The sequence below is a fragment of the Colossoma macropomum genome, unplaced genomic scaffold, assembly GCF_904425465.1.
Source record: "Colossoma macropomum unplaced genomic scaffold, Colossoma_macropomum, whole genome shotgun sequence".
Lineage (NCBI taxonomy): Eukaryota > Metazoa > Chordata > Actinopteri > Characiformes > Serrasalmidae > Colossoma > Colossoma macropomum.
Genome location: NW_023494788.1, coordinates 7236233 through 7250024, shown reverse-complemented (window position 1 = coordinate 7250024; position 13792 = coordinate 7236233). Strand labels below are relative to the sequence as shown.

Genomic DNA, 13792 nt, shown 5'->3' with positions numbered 1-13792 from the left:
TTAACTAAAGTTTGATGTAAATTTAGTCAAAAAAATCCATTATTTATACCCCAGTGAAACCGGTCGTCATGGATGAGCTCTTAAGAGTCCCTGAAATATCTAGGCGTGCCCAAAATTGACACACGGTTTTGTTAAGAAAAGCTGTTGTAAAATTCTCTAATATTTTCAATGTGAGATTAATTTAATTAAGAACAAAGATATTTTTCAAGAAACTTTTTTTTTAAAATAAACAATCAAGTTCATGTAAAAATTTGCCTCAAAGCTTGAAGCCAGAAACATGTATGTTTGTGTTAATAGTAAAATGTCACACCGTTCCCCAGGGTCCGTTGGTGACCTTTGCAAGTTCATCATAGTGGTCAAAATATTCTTGGAGGGTTTTGTCCTCGTAGTCAAGGCGAGTGCCATATAAAACCAGGTACATGATATTTGATGCAGCTTTATGAAACAAAGTTTCAGGATCGATGGAGTCTCCTATAAAAAAACAATGTAAGTTCATTAATTATCTGTAATGTGGTAACAAATCACTGAATCGTTTGGCTTTCTTGTTTTTGAAGTATTGTACAGCATAATAATAATAATAATAATAATAATAATAATAATAATTATACCAGCACTTTTTTCCAAATGTGCAACAATGTGTTCAGTCTCTCCCAGGATCCTGTCCTCCATAGACCGCTTCCCCATGCCAAAGTTCCTCAGGGTCATGAGGGAAAAGCGCCGATGCTCCTTCCAGGCAGGACCATAGTCAAGAAATACGACCCCTGACACATTAAACTCACATCAGTAACTCATTTCAAAGTGGAGAAGCTTTGCTTTTCTTCACCTGACAGCTGCTGTGTTTGTATGAGTAAAATACACCATGATTTTAGTATAAGAGAAATACTGATTAGCCACAATTTGTACACAGGAATTTGATCTTAGTCTGATGACTCAAATAGTTATAACTGTTTATGGACTTCACCATTTCCTTGCGTTAGATGGCTCATTAGGACGTTTTGTGGACGTCCTGAAAAGTCTGCAGCCTTGATCACCAGAGCTTCCTTCATAGCCTTGAAACCATTAAGAACCACTGCTGGTCTTCCTCCATAGTAGAGGCTGTAAACGTTCCCATAGCGCTGAGCCAACTAAAGACATACAATACAGCAAGCAGAAAAAGTAACCAGTTAATTATTTAAAAATGTACAAAAAAACCCTCTTAAATAAAGTAACCATATTTTAGATGAGTAAACAGAAACTCTGACCCAGTAAAATCTAATACAACCCATTTGCAGAATTAAGTGGGGTGTACACTGATCCTTAACATATTGAGAGAACTGTTTTCCAGAGATTTGCATTTGCATATCACATATTAACATATAAACCACAATCATATTTCTGTAAAGCTATTTTTGTAGCAGTTTTTCATCGTAATGTTTATTAACAAGAAAATGTAAATTAAAATATGCAAGTTGGTCTTTCTTTTCATTTTTGTGAGCATCATGTCTACATAAGAGTTCTATAGATGTTTGTGCTGATTAGGTCAGCATTAAAAGAGCGCAGTACTCTACCCTCTCAAAGTCTTTCAGTGGATTGTCAATGGTCAGCTCAAACAGATTCCCGAATAGGGGCACAGGCCGGGGTCCAGGAGGAAAGTTCTTGGGTCTCTGGATCCTGACGAAGAGGAAGAGAAGACAAAAGAAAATCCAAGCAAGAATGAAAGTGTCCAGCATGGTATCTGTTCTAGTTCTGCGCTCTGCTTGATTTTAGTATAAAGGTTGTTTCTTTAGTGCACCAGCTCCTTCTAAGCTGTTAGAGTGTTTTTGGAGTCTCACAAACAAGAGAGAGAGTCTGGTCCTTTTCACCACAGATATATACAAACATAGATGCTGCTGTCTGTTGTTCTCAGTCCTGGTGATATCAGAGATCAGATATCAGAGCTTGATCACTTCCTCCTCCTCCCATTATACCAAAACCACGACAACCGCCAGAGGGCACCCGCGAGAGAGTCCTACATGAATGGGAGTGAATAGAGTTAAATGGCTAAAAATCAAAGTTTAAATAGTTTCTCAGTCGCTGTCCAAAACCTTCATTTAATTTCAAAAAGTATAAGGATGTTTTTCAATAATAAAGCAAGGAAAACCGACCTGTATGTTTCCCTTTTTCTACAGTAAACAGGTTTTAGGCAGTAGGACGCTAGCATTACTGCTACCGAGTGCTGATTGGTCAGCATCACTGCTACTGAGTGCTGATTGGTTGGTGAGCTGATGAGCTGAGTTAACATGATGCAGCAGTTTAAAGTTCTCAACCCTTTCCACCCCAAAGCCCACCTGTTTATAACTATAAGCAGCTCACAGAAAAATAAAAATCAATGTTTTTAATAGTTTTTTTTTCTTAGTTTGCTGACACTGAAAACCTGTGAATGAGGGCCTGAAAAAGATCAGATTGTCTATTTCAGTTCAATCACAGAAACCAAAATTTGCAGTTATGTTAAAAAAACTTTATAGGTTAAAAAACATGTTTGTAGAGGCGACAAAAGGCCCCCTGATGCAGATGTAGATGTGATTTATTTGTACGTCTCTGTTAATATTTATATTAGTCATAATTTGGAAAGGTTTGATTCCTTGAATTTTAATATTTAGGTGTAAGTTCATCTTTTTTCTACTTATGTATTCATGACTTAATTTATGACTTCTCCTGAGTACAGGCCTGCAAACCACTAGAGGATGCTTCACAGCCCACTGGTGGTCCGCGGCCCACAGGTTGAGAAACCCTGCTATAACTGGAGTTAAAAAGCGCTCAAAAATATAAAGGCAGTGTTAAAATGTTTTGTGCTGTACTGTGTTCGGTGTATTCTTCTATATAGAAAATGTTTAAGCATTTACAAACTATGATTTTGCTCAAATGCTCCATATTATTGCCCTCTAGCGTTTGATTCCTCTCTACACATTCGAGGCATTTTGGCATCTGTCATATTGGGGCAGTCAAGATTTGCTTGTAAACAAATCCACGTGTATGGAGATATGATGGGTTTGCTTTATTAAATCGCCGGTAATTTGCTTAATACTCAAACAATTTTCACCAAATTTGTTTTGTTATAATGGTCAGACAGTTCTGCATGTTGATGATTAGATGGTGTTATATTTGTAAAGTGCTTCCAACAGCTGGCCATACTGTCAGAATTTAAATAAGGAAGCTGAGAGACGTGACCTAGAGAAGTGGTATTCAGATTTACATTTGTGTATTTATCTGATGTTTATAGGTGGAGGCACGGTCCGTGAGGAAATATAAAACATGTTTATGATCTAAATAAAAGTGACATGTTTTCTCTTTGTCATTAATGCAAAAACAGGCAATTTTAAGTCCAGAGTTCAATCTGACAGTGCCAAGGAGACGATTATATGTATGTAGGGAGTGCTAATAAATTAAAGATTGAGCTAAGTTGCACGGATTGCAAGCATGCTTTTTTCCCTGTTTCACAAATGAGAGCAGGAAGCCTGGCATATGAAACGAATAGAGAAAATTACAACAGTAGGTGCTCTCTTCATCAAACACATCAGCATCTTTATACATGACTATAGCACAAACATAAATGTTAATCGCTCCGTTCTCCCTATTATATAAGCCTACTCAAAGTCCACGTAGGAAATTCTGCTCACTAGGCGACCATCTTTGCAACGCCACTGGGCAGTTATTTCCAGCCATGCAAGACCGGGGGCCATATTACAGAAACTTCTTAAGTCTGAAATCTTATCTTATATGCTTAGTCACCATGACAACTTTAGTTAGGACTGAATTTAGGATAGAAGCCATTACAGAACAACAGTTCCTAAGTTCATAATCTTAACTTTCAGTTTGTCACGCTTTAGTTTTATTTGACCTTCTTTACATCAGTAAGGGTAGCTAACGTTAGCTGTCTGACCAACCAACTTCATTACGTGTTTGTGTTTCAGCTGTGCGTGTATGGTCGGTTGCTAGGCAACAGACACGACAGTTGAAGGAAATTAAGATTTCCTAACCTGAGATAAGAAAAGATGCTGTAAGATAAGATTCTTAAATCAAGATAAGATTCTGTAATACGAATTTGTGAAAAATCTTATCTTGACTTATCTTAAATTAAGACAAAAAGATAAGAAGTTTCTGTAATACGGCCCCCCGCCTCCTATCTCTTTGAGAAAAGACCTAAATTGGTCAAATTACTATTTCAGAAACATATTTGAAATCACTGATAAAACGTAAAAAAAAATCCTCATACATACTTTGTAACGTTTGGCTCAATAACGCAGAATTTTTGTTTTTATTTTTTTCGGGTTGTTCTGGCTACTGCGATTGCGCAGATCCAGCGGCGTAACCATCGAGCTGATTGGCTGTTATTCCCGAAAGGCGGGGCTTTCTCCGCAGACGCTGGGTTGAGTGTTACGAGCTTTCCCGTTCATTTTTCAGACACTGACCTCTTACTTTATAACGTCTCTGGCCGACCCGACCTCCTTAGTGCTATGTTTATTGTAGTTTCATTGCGGACGTCACCTTCTTAAACCGTCGCTCTGTTGTTGTACAAAATGGTAATGACCGCTCCAAGATGACGGAGCCGTGGACGTGCCTGTATGAAACAAACGCGGCTTCTATGGGCGATTCACCTCACGTTCACTGGCTGAATCCAGTGAATCACTGCCTACCCCCTGTGTAGTGCACTACGTGCGTTATGAAACTTTGGCTTCTACAAACAGTGCACGATATGTCCAGTAGGGAATTGTGCACACGTTACTGACATGTGTGCATTGTTGTGCACATGCTATACGCTGTTTGTGTGTCGGAGTCTTTATCGTAAAATTTAATGGTGGAGGGAGTAGAGAACCATTTGAGATTCAACTTGACTCCCTGATGAGCCAATGAATTCACACTGCGCAACTAGCTGTCAAAATAAAAAGGTCTGGTGAAAAATACAGCACACTCGTTATTAGAATTTTCCAAAAACCACCTGATTTATCTGAATAAAGTTCAGTTAGATTTAAAGTCACCTACTGTTTGTGGCTTACTCAAATCTTACACTTTTAAAAAGTACACTTTGTATCTAATATTATTATTGTTACTAAAACCTCCCAGTTTATCTGAAGAACAGTGTAAAAGCTTACCCAGTACTTATACTGTTAAAAAAGCACACATCATTATTACCATATCATTATTATAAATTTACTAAAACCACTCAGTTTATTCAAATAGATGTGTCATAAAGACTGCCCAATTTATCTCAGTAGATAAGTATATCTAGTATATAGTAATTCTAAGGTCTCCTCTTCCAAAGCTTTCTAATAAAATTAATATCTGCCAATTAGCAATTTCTTCCTAAAAACGATTAAAGCAAACCTCTGCTCATCAAAGCTGGTGTAACATGCTAAGCGTTGCTTACATACATTGTTTTTTTTTATTGAGTAGTGGAGAAAAGTGTGAGGGAGAAAAGGTTTTTGATGGATGAAATTGTACAAGTGATGCTAGAAATATTTTTCAGCTGTTTTTAAAAAGTTATGTAGGCAGAGAAAATGTTCATTTTGGCAGTAACATGTCTCAGTATGTGCTAATGTACTAGTACAAGCTAAAAAAATACACAATAAATGAAAGTGCAGACTTACTTTGTCCTGCTTTAAGTTATAGCTCAGCTATAGTCGCTTTTCTCGCGTCTCTGGCAGGAAACATTTCCACAAAAGTAGAACAGTTTTTTGTAAAACGTCTGTCAAAGTTTGATTTTTACAAGGCTGAAGTCAGCTTCTCATTTGCCAGCTTCTTGTTCCAAGCTTCGAACAAGAAGCTGCCGAAAGGAGAAACTGACTTTAGTTTCTTGTTGCAGATTAAACATATCAAGACCAGCTGGAGTGATTCTAAATGCAAATAAGTCCATTCATCTCCAAATTATCATGTTCGTCTTAAATCTTTCTCTTTGCCTTTTTATTTAACTACTAGCGGGGCGAGATTGTTGGCTGCACTGCTATGTGACCAGCTGTCTGTGCGCAAACCTTCAGGGATAAAGGGTGAATTAGCAGGTGGACATTAACTCCAGCATTTAAGACCATTTATTGTTAAAACTGTGTTAAAAAAAGATCAGCAAGGCTTTATTTTACTGCAAAGGAAGATTATTTTGTTTTTACCTAAAAATATAATTCTACTGTGGAGCTGCAACAGGACAGCGAAAGAGCCGCATGTTGCCGACCACTGACTTAGACCCATGAACACACTTTCCATTTGTACAGTTCTGTATCAGATATCTGATATATATGAGTCTAAAGAAAGGAATCATATTTCCCCCCCATTTCATAAACTAAAGATACAAGAGAAGATGTGCAAAATCTGGATCAAGCAGTGTGGAAACCCACATTACCAAATAAACCTATCATAAATCAAAAGTGTGAGCGTATAAGACAGTTAAATCATTGACATGATGGCTGGACGAGTGTTTTGTGATCTGTTCACATGCACTATTTTCACACATACAAACCTTGATGTTTCTCAGAGGCGGTTGTTCACGTTATTCTTTATTCCTACAGAATAAAGCACAGAAATCCAGCACCATGATCATCCGACAGGCCTCCTGACCAGAATTCAGATTTTTTTTAACACTGCAAAAGATGATATCTTGCCAAGTGATAACATCTTTAATCTTTAATAGGATTTCACTTGCTAACATATGATTTTTTGTACACTGCAAAAAAATAAAAGACGGCGAGACTGGATGCAGGGGGGTTGCTTTTATTTAAACCAGATTCCAGAAACTGAGTAGCATCCTAACCATAAGACCAGTGAAAACAGGCAACAGCAATAGGGTAACGTATGCAATGCAAGACAAAATGACTGAGCAAACCCAGGGCTATGAATATACTGAGAGGAAACAGGACATGCTTGGGATTAATGAGAGGGCAGGGCTACAGACTACAGGCAGGTGGAGTAGATGAAAAGGGGACAGGATTAGAGAAGAGACACTGACCAAAAAACAACAAAAGCACATGGCACAAGAAAACTAAGGACAGAAGACAAACAAAAACATGTGGCACAGAAAAACTATAAAACAAGGATAAAACAGAAAAAGACAAAGACAGAGCAAAACAGGATGTTACAGAAGACCCCGCCTCTAAAGCGCAGCTCCTGAGGAACAGAATGAAACACACTAAGGAAGTTGGCTCAGAGGGGAGGCTGGAAACAAGGGCTAGACAGGGAACTTACCTGGGAAACAGACAGGAAAGTCATCAAAAGACTGGACATAAGACTGGACAAAGGACTAGACTGGAGACCGGACAGGGGAACGAGCATGAAACTGGACAGTGGACTGAACGTGGGATAGGACAGGAGACGGGACAAAGAGCAGGGCAGGAGACTCGGAAGCCACAGGCAGGTCTGGACACAATGAGACCATGGGAAGGTCTGGAGACACAGAGGCCGGCTGGTCAGGGAACTCTTGAGACTGCGGGGGGTCTGTTTTGAAAGCAGACACAGGCTGAGCCACACCGACGTCCTCGGAGCAAGACAGTTGCTGTGACATCCTCAGAGGCAGGCCGCTGTTTACTAGTGCTCACCAGAGCACTGGGCGACACTGTGAGGACATGCACAGGCCCACTTCTGCTCTACAGAGCACTGGACGGCGCCAGAGAGGCTGTATAAAGAAAGTCCAGAAATTTCTCTTCTACCGTGGGGAGATGTGCTCGACCAAAGTGCTTTCTATGGCATTTCCGGTGCTGGGAAGAGGCTACACTTTCATCCGCATGAGCCTCGCCGGATTCTGGAGGGATTAGAGCACGGTCATTCAAAATAAGGAGGGCACAGAAGTCAGTCTGTAAGGTAGCATCCAACAGTCCACTTGGCAGCGCAGGCTTAAACTGTTGCAATACCAGGTATCCCTCTTGCAGCCTGGATTCATTTCTTTCAACAAGTTCTTGCAAACTCGCTGCATCCCTGTTTGATCTTGTTTTCTGTAACGTAGGAGAAGTTGAGGCTGGATGCGTCTATTATGACACAAAACAGAGGAAACAGAGGGCAACGTAACAATGCAAGACAAAGGGACTGAGCAAACACATCTATCTGTGTATGTATCTATACATACACTGAGAGGAAACAAGAAACACTTATGATTAATAAGAGGGCAGGGCTACAGACTACAGGCAGGTGGAGCAGATAACAAGGGGGCAGGACGAGGGAAGAGACACAGACCAAAACAATGATAAAAGCACATGGCACGAGAAAACAAAAGAAACATGATAGAAGACATAAACAAAAGCAAGTAGCACAGAGAAACAACAAAACAAAGGCTGAAACAGAAAAAAGACAAGGACAGAGCGAGACAGGTAATTACAACAATACCCTTAAGCAGTGCTCCTTTAGCCAAGGGAACTGAAGGGAATGGTTGTACCTAGGCCACATGAACTTTTCCCCTTTGGATTATTAGTTTTTTTTACTGTTAGATTTGCTTATTGTTCCTCACAGCCAGTTAATAATGGGCCTGTTACATCACCGCTGTTCCTAACAGACTTAGACTGTTACATAAAAGAAATCATTATTCATTCACATGCTGAGAGAGAAGAGCAGTGGTTCTCAACCTGACAGTTAAGATGCATGTGAGATTTCATTTCTTACTAGGAAGAATTTGTGGAATTTCCCATTTTACTTTACCGAGAGGAACAACTTTAGAAATAGGAATTACATTTTAATGTGTTAATTCAACTGTCATGTTGAAATTGTAACTATTGTATGTTAAGAATTTATTTCTTATCAGTGACAAATGTATTAATGCCATATAAGCAAATTCAATTATTAGATGTAAGACTAGAAAGTTTTACTTTTATGTGTAACATTTCAATTTAAACACTGAATTATTAGAATTTCTGAGTCTCTTTTTACTCATGACAAGTAGCACATGATCAATTTTAATTCATAACAGTAGAAATGACCTCTCGCTATTAAGAAATGACTTGCTATATGCTATACACTATATGGTTATGTGCTGAAATATAATACAGTAGTACTAATCACTAGTACTATATAATTTTACTTCCTTAAACTGAATACCAAAAAAATTGTAGATTTGAAGCTAAAACACTTTTCCATGACAGTGTGTAGTAGGTCTTAGCCAAGCAGCTAATTTTGCTACATTTTGCTACCTACAGTAATACATAATGCTTCATTTAGAATGACTGAGCTACAAAACAGCTGTCACCAGTATGGAGAATATTCTCCAATAACTACTTTTCTCAGGTTGTAATCCCCACACTTAGATTTTTGGGGTTTTGCAGCTCGAAGAGCCATTTGATCACATCAGGTAAACTCCAAAAAACTTCTTTAGTGGTGTGGTAAAGGTATACTTGCAATGCTGTTTGATTAAACTATTAGTGAAGTGGATTTTATACATTGCTATTAATTAATTATTACTCTAATATTAAAGTCCATTAATTGTTATGTCTTTTTATAATTTTTAATGCAACTGATTCACACCTATATTATTTTTTTCTATTCTACCATAATTTTGTCATTGTCATTACAAAGGTTCCTAAACTGCACTTCTGCCATATTTTAGATTCAGCCTTATATTAGAATGAAATAGCTGGCAGTTTCCACATTCCTCTAGCTGCTTATCTCAGTCTGATGCCCATCCTGTACGGTTTGGGTTTGAGACTGACTCCAAATACAGGAGTATAGTCTGGTTCTCCTGCATCTTCAGGCCAGAAGAACTGGAACCGGCGCAGCAGAGTGACCAAGATGAGGAAGAGCTCCATTCGAGCCAGACCTTCACCAAGACACACACGAGGCCCTACAAATACATGCAAAGCACATAGTATTCTCTGTTAGTTCATCACAGGGCTGGTCTAAAAGCTCATCCTGGACGGAAAGCAAATTTTCAAAGCAGACTAAGCTTTGATGGAGACGCAGGTTTCCAGGATTTGTTCACTCTGTTCATATGCACTGTTTAGATCTCTCACCAGCAGAAAAGGGCAGGAAGGCCTCATGCTTCTCGAACTGTCCCTGCTCATTCAGGAAGTTAGCTGGAGTGAACTCATGAGGAAACTTCCACTGGTCTTCTTCATTCAGCACTGACAGGAGGTTTGGGATGATTAGAGTACCCTGGATCACAGAGAACAACAATGAATGAAGAAAGTTAGAGAAAAGAATTTTTGGGGCTTAAATTACATAAAAGAAAGTGGAAAGAAAGTGAAATCTCCACCTTTGGGATGCTGTAGCCCATCAGTTCAGTATCTCTTGTGGTGCAGTGGGGTACACTGAGGGGGAAGGTACTGGCGACGCGCTGAGATTCATGGATCACAGCATGTGTGTACGGCATCTTGTGTCTGTCCTCAAAGGACGCGTGAGCTTTACCCTCCAGAACCTCGTCAATCTCCTTCTGACATCTCTCTAGAAAGATGAGAGAGATGTCTGGGATCATTACTCTCTCGCAGATCTATCAACAAATCAAGTGAAGTGCAATGGACATTTTTATAGGTCAAACCCTGAATGTCTGGTTTGGTCATGAGGTAGAGGAACGCTGTTAGGAGGGTGTTGGAGGTGGTTTCTGTCCCACCACCATGAAGGTCCATGATGGTTCTCACAAGATCTGCATCATTAAAGTGGGATCCATTATTTGCTCCCTGATGAACAGAAAGCCTCATCAGATAAAGTGGCCTATACAAACATTGTGTTTAAAGATGTTCTCTTCAATAAAACCAGACAAATATTCTTCACGTTCACCTTATCAAGTTCATCCAGATAGCAGTCGACCAAGTTTTCTGGCTCTCCTGGGATTCTGGATGTCTTGTGTTTTCTCACCATGCTTGCTATCATGGCTTTGATTGCCTCAAAATGTGTGAAGGCTTTCTTAAAGGGAAGGGGCAGGGCTCTCACAATAGGAACCATATCATATATCTATGGGACAAAGACATTAATTATTAGACATTTATTTCATTCAGTTAAAACCCATTTTCCAAAGTTATTGCAACATGCTGTCAGTACAGTATGTACAGTCATTTCCATAATTATTGGCTCTCTTGGTAAAAATGTCTTTGTGGTTAAATATTTTAATTTAATGTTTTACCATACACACAGTGTGTCTTTTTAGCTCACCCCACTTGTTTTCAACAGGGTTTAGGCCAGGGGACTGAGATAGCCATGTCAAAAGTTTGGTTCTGTGGTCATTAAACCCTTATTCATTATCAGATTAGATTAAGATTAAGTTACCCTTATTAGTCCCACAACTGGGAAATTTCACCTCCATATTTAACCCATCCGTGCAGTGAAACACCACATACACACTAGTGAACACACACTAGGGGCAGTGAGCACATGTGCCTGGAGTGGTGGATAGCCCTATCCACAGCGCCCGGGGAGCAGCTGGGGGTTTAGATGCCTTGCTCAAGGGCACTTTAGTCACATACTAAAGTGGATCGAGCCGGCGACCTTCCAGTCACAAGGCTAACCTCCAGCCCATGACTGCCCCATGACTATCCTTGAAAAGTTTGTGTCTCCAATCATTGTGCATAAAACCCTGAACAGTGGATATGGGCATTTAAAGAAATATATGTTTTTCATTGCCATTAAAAACACTCAGAAAAGGGAAATAACTAAGGGCGCCAAACTTGACACATGGTTTTTCTTAAGAAAAAATATTGTAAATTTACTTTTATTTAAGGTTAGATTTCTCTCATATTTCCAATGTTAAATTGATTTAATTAACCACAAAGTCACTTTCAATGACCTTTACCAACCAATGGTGCCAATTCAACAGAAAATCTTATTTCAGTCAGGTTTATGTCAATGTTGCTTCAAAGTCTGAAGCGAGAAAGATGTATGTTTGTGTTAATAATAAAATATCCCACCATTCCCCAGGGTCCATTGGCAACCTTCGCAAGTTCATCGTAGTGGCTAAAATATTCTTGGAGGGTTTCATCCTCATAGTCAAGGCGAGTGCCATATAAAACCAGGTAGATGATATTTGATGCAACTTTATGAAACAAAGTTTCAGGATTGATAGATCCTCCTATATAAAAACAATGTAAATTCATTAATATCAACTGTGATTTCAAAACACTGAATGATTTAGCATAATAACAATAATAATACCAGCACTTTTCTCCAAACGTGCAACAAGGTGTTCGATCTCTCCCAGGATCCTGTCCTCCATAGACCGCTTTCCCATGCCAAAGTTCCTCAGGGTCGTGAGGGAAAAGCGCCGATGCTCCTTCCAGGCAGGACCATAGTCAAGAAATACGACCCCTGACACATTAAACTCACATCAGTAACTCATTTCAAAGTGAGAAAGCTTTGGTCTTTTTAACTTTTACCTAGAGTAAAAGACACCATGATATCAGCATAAAAGAAATATTGATTAGCCACAGTCTGTACACAGGACTTTGATCTCAGTCTGATGACTCGAATAGTTTATGGACTTCACCATTTCCTTGCGTTAGATGGCTCATTAGGACGTTTTGTGGACGTCCTGAAAAGTCTGCACCCTTGGTCACCAGAGCTTCCTTCACAGCCTTGAAACCAGTAAGAACCACTGCTGGTGTTCCTCCAATATACAGGCTGTAAACGTTCCCATAGCGCTCAGCCAACTAAAGACATACAATACAGCAAGCAGAAAAAGTAAACAGTCATCATAAAAACATTGCTTGAAAAAAGATACAAAAAAGCAACAAACACTGGCCCCCTAACAATTGATGCCATCTAGCTGCAGATAACGTTTGGTGCATAGTGACCTTTGGTATATAGAACAGTTTCCACACTTCAGAGATTTGCATTTGCATATCACATATTAACATATAAACCACAATCATATTTCTGTAAGCTATTTTTGTAGCAGTTTTTCATCGTAATGTTATAACAAGAAAATGTAAATTAAAATATGCAAGTTGGTCTTTCTTTTCATTTTTGTGAGCATCATGTCTACATAAGAGTTCTATAGATGTTTGTGCTGATTAGGTCAGCATTAAAAGAGCACAGTACTCTACCCTCTCAAAGTCTTTCAGTGGATTGTCAATGGTCAGCTCAAACAGATTCCCGAATAGGGGCACAGGCCGGGGTCCAGGAGGAAAGTTCTTGGGGTCTCTGGATCCTGACGAAGAGGAAGAGAAGACAAAAGAAATCCAAGCAAGAATGAAAGTGTCCAGCATGGTATCTGTTCTAGTTCTGCGCTCTGCTTGATTTTAGTATAAAGGTTGTTTCTTTAGTGCACCAGCTCCTTCTAAGCTGTTAGAGTGTTTTTGGAGTCTCACAAACAAGAGAGAGAGTCTGGTCCTTTTCACCACAGATATATACAAACATAGATGCTGCTGTCTGTTGTTCTCAGTCCTGGTGATATCAGAGATCAGATATCAGAGCTTGATCACTTCCTCCTCCTCCCATTATACCAAAACCACGACAACCGCCAGAGGGCACTCGCGAGAGAGTCCTACATGAATGGGAGTGAATAGAGTTAAATGGCTAAAAGTGAAAGTTTAAATAGTTTCTCAGTCGCTGTCCAAAACCTTCATTTAATTTCAAAAAGTATAAGGATGTTTTTCAATAATAAAGCAAGGAAAACCGACCTGTATGTTTCCCTTTTTCTACAGTAAACAGGTTTTAGGCAGTAGGACGCTAGCATTACTGCTACCGAGTGCTGATTGGTCAGCATCACTGCTACTGAGTGCTGATGGATATCACTGCTTGAGTGCGATGGTTGGGAGCTGATGAGCTGAGTTAACATGATGCAGCAGTTTAAAGTTCTCAACCCTTTCCACCCCAAAGCCCACCTGTTTATAACTATAAGCAGCTCACAGAAAAATTAAAATCAATGTTTTTAATAGTTTTTTTT

The 13792-nt window shown here is 39.3% G+C and overlaps 2 protein-coding genes across 3 annotated transcripts in view; both read right to left on the bottom strand.

The window, feature by feature from the left end:
• The window catches only part of LOC118806694 (cytochrome P450 2F2-like), a 31288-nt gene that overhangs the window by 15356 nt on the left and 2140 nt on the right, over positions 1-13792 (bottom strand). The window contains exons 2-5 of the mRNA XM_036568208.1: positions 1548-1650; positions 962-1124; positions 609-761; positions 311-471 (exon numbers count right to left, since the gene is read on the bottom strand). Of these exons, the coding sequence (XP_036424101.1) occupies positions 311-471; positions 609-761; positions 962-1046 (399 nt within the window). The 5' untranslated portion in view covers positions 1047-1124; positions 1548-1650. The remainder of the gene's footprint in view (positions 1-310; positions 472-608; positions 762-961; positions 1125-1547; positions 1651-13792) is intronic.
• Positions 6699-12621, bottom strand: LOC118806697 (cytochrome P450 2D3-like). Of its 2 annotated transcripts, none has more exons than XM_036568211.1 (8): positions 12392-12621; positions 12061-12213; positions 11817-11977; positions 10693-10866; positions 10454-10592; positions 10172-10359; positions 9930-10071; positions 6699-9760 (listed from the first exon to the last, which is right to left on the bottom strand). In XM_036568211.1, exons 1-8 carry the CDS (start codon positions 12414-12416, stop codon positions 9582-9584), a joined length of 1161 nt encoding a protein of 386 aa, XP_036424104.1. In that variant the 5' UTR covers positions 12417-12621; the 3' UTR covers positions 6699-9581. The 2 variants fall into 2 exon arrangements, with proteins under 2 accessions (XP_036424104.1, XP_036424106.1); XM_036568213.1 differs by having other exon boundaries at positions 9582-9760; positions 12067-12213.

Excerpts from the sequence above, each read along its gene's own strand:
- LOC118806697 (XM_036568211.1), bottom strand. The coding sequence starts at position 12,416 with ATGAGCCATCTAACGCAAGGAAATG. Across the intron at positions 10,593-10,692 it reads ATCTGGATGAACTTGATAAG|GGAGCAAATAATGGATCCCA; the intron begins GTGAACGTGAAG and ends TCTGTTCATCAG. Across the intron at positions 10,072-10,171 it reads TGGGCTACAGCATCCCAAAG|GGTACTCTAATCATCCCAAA; the intron begins GTGGAGATTTCA and ends TCTGTGATCCAG.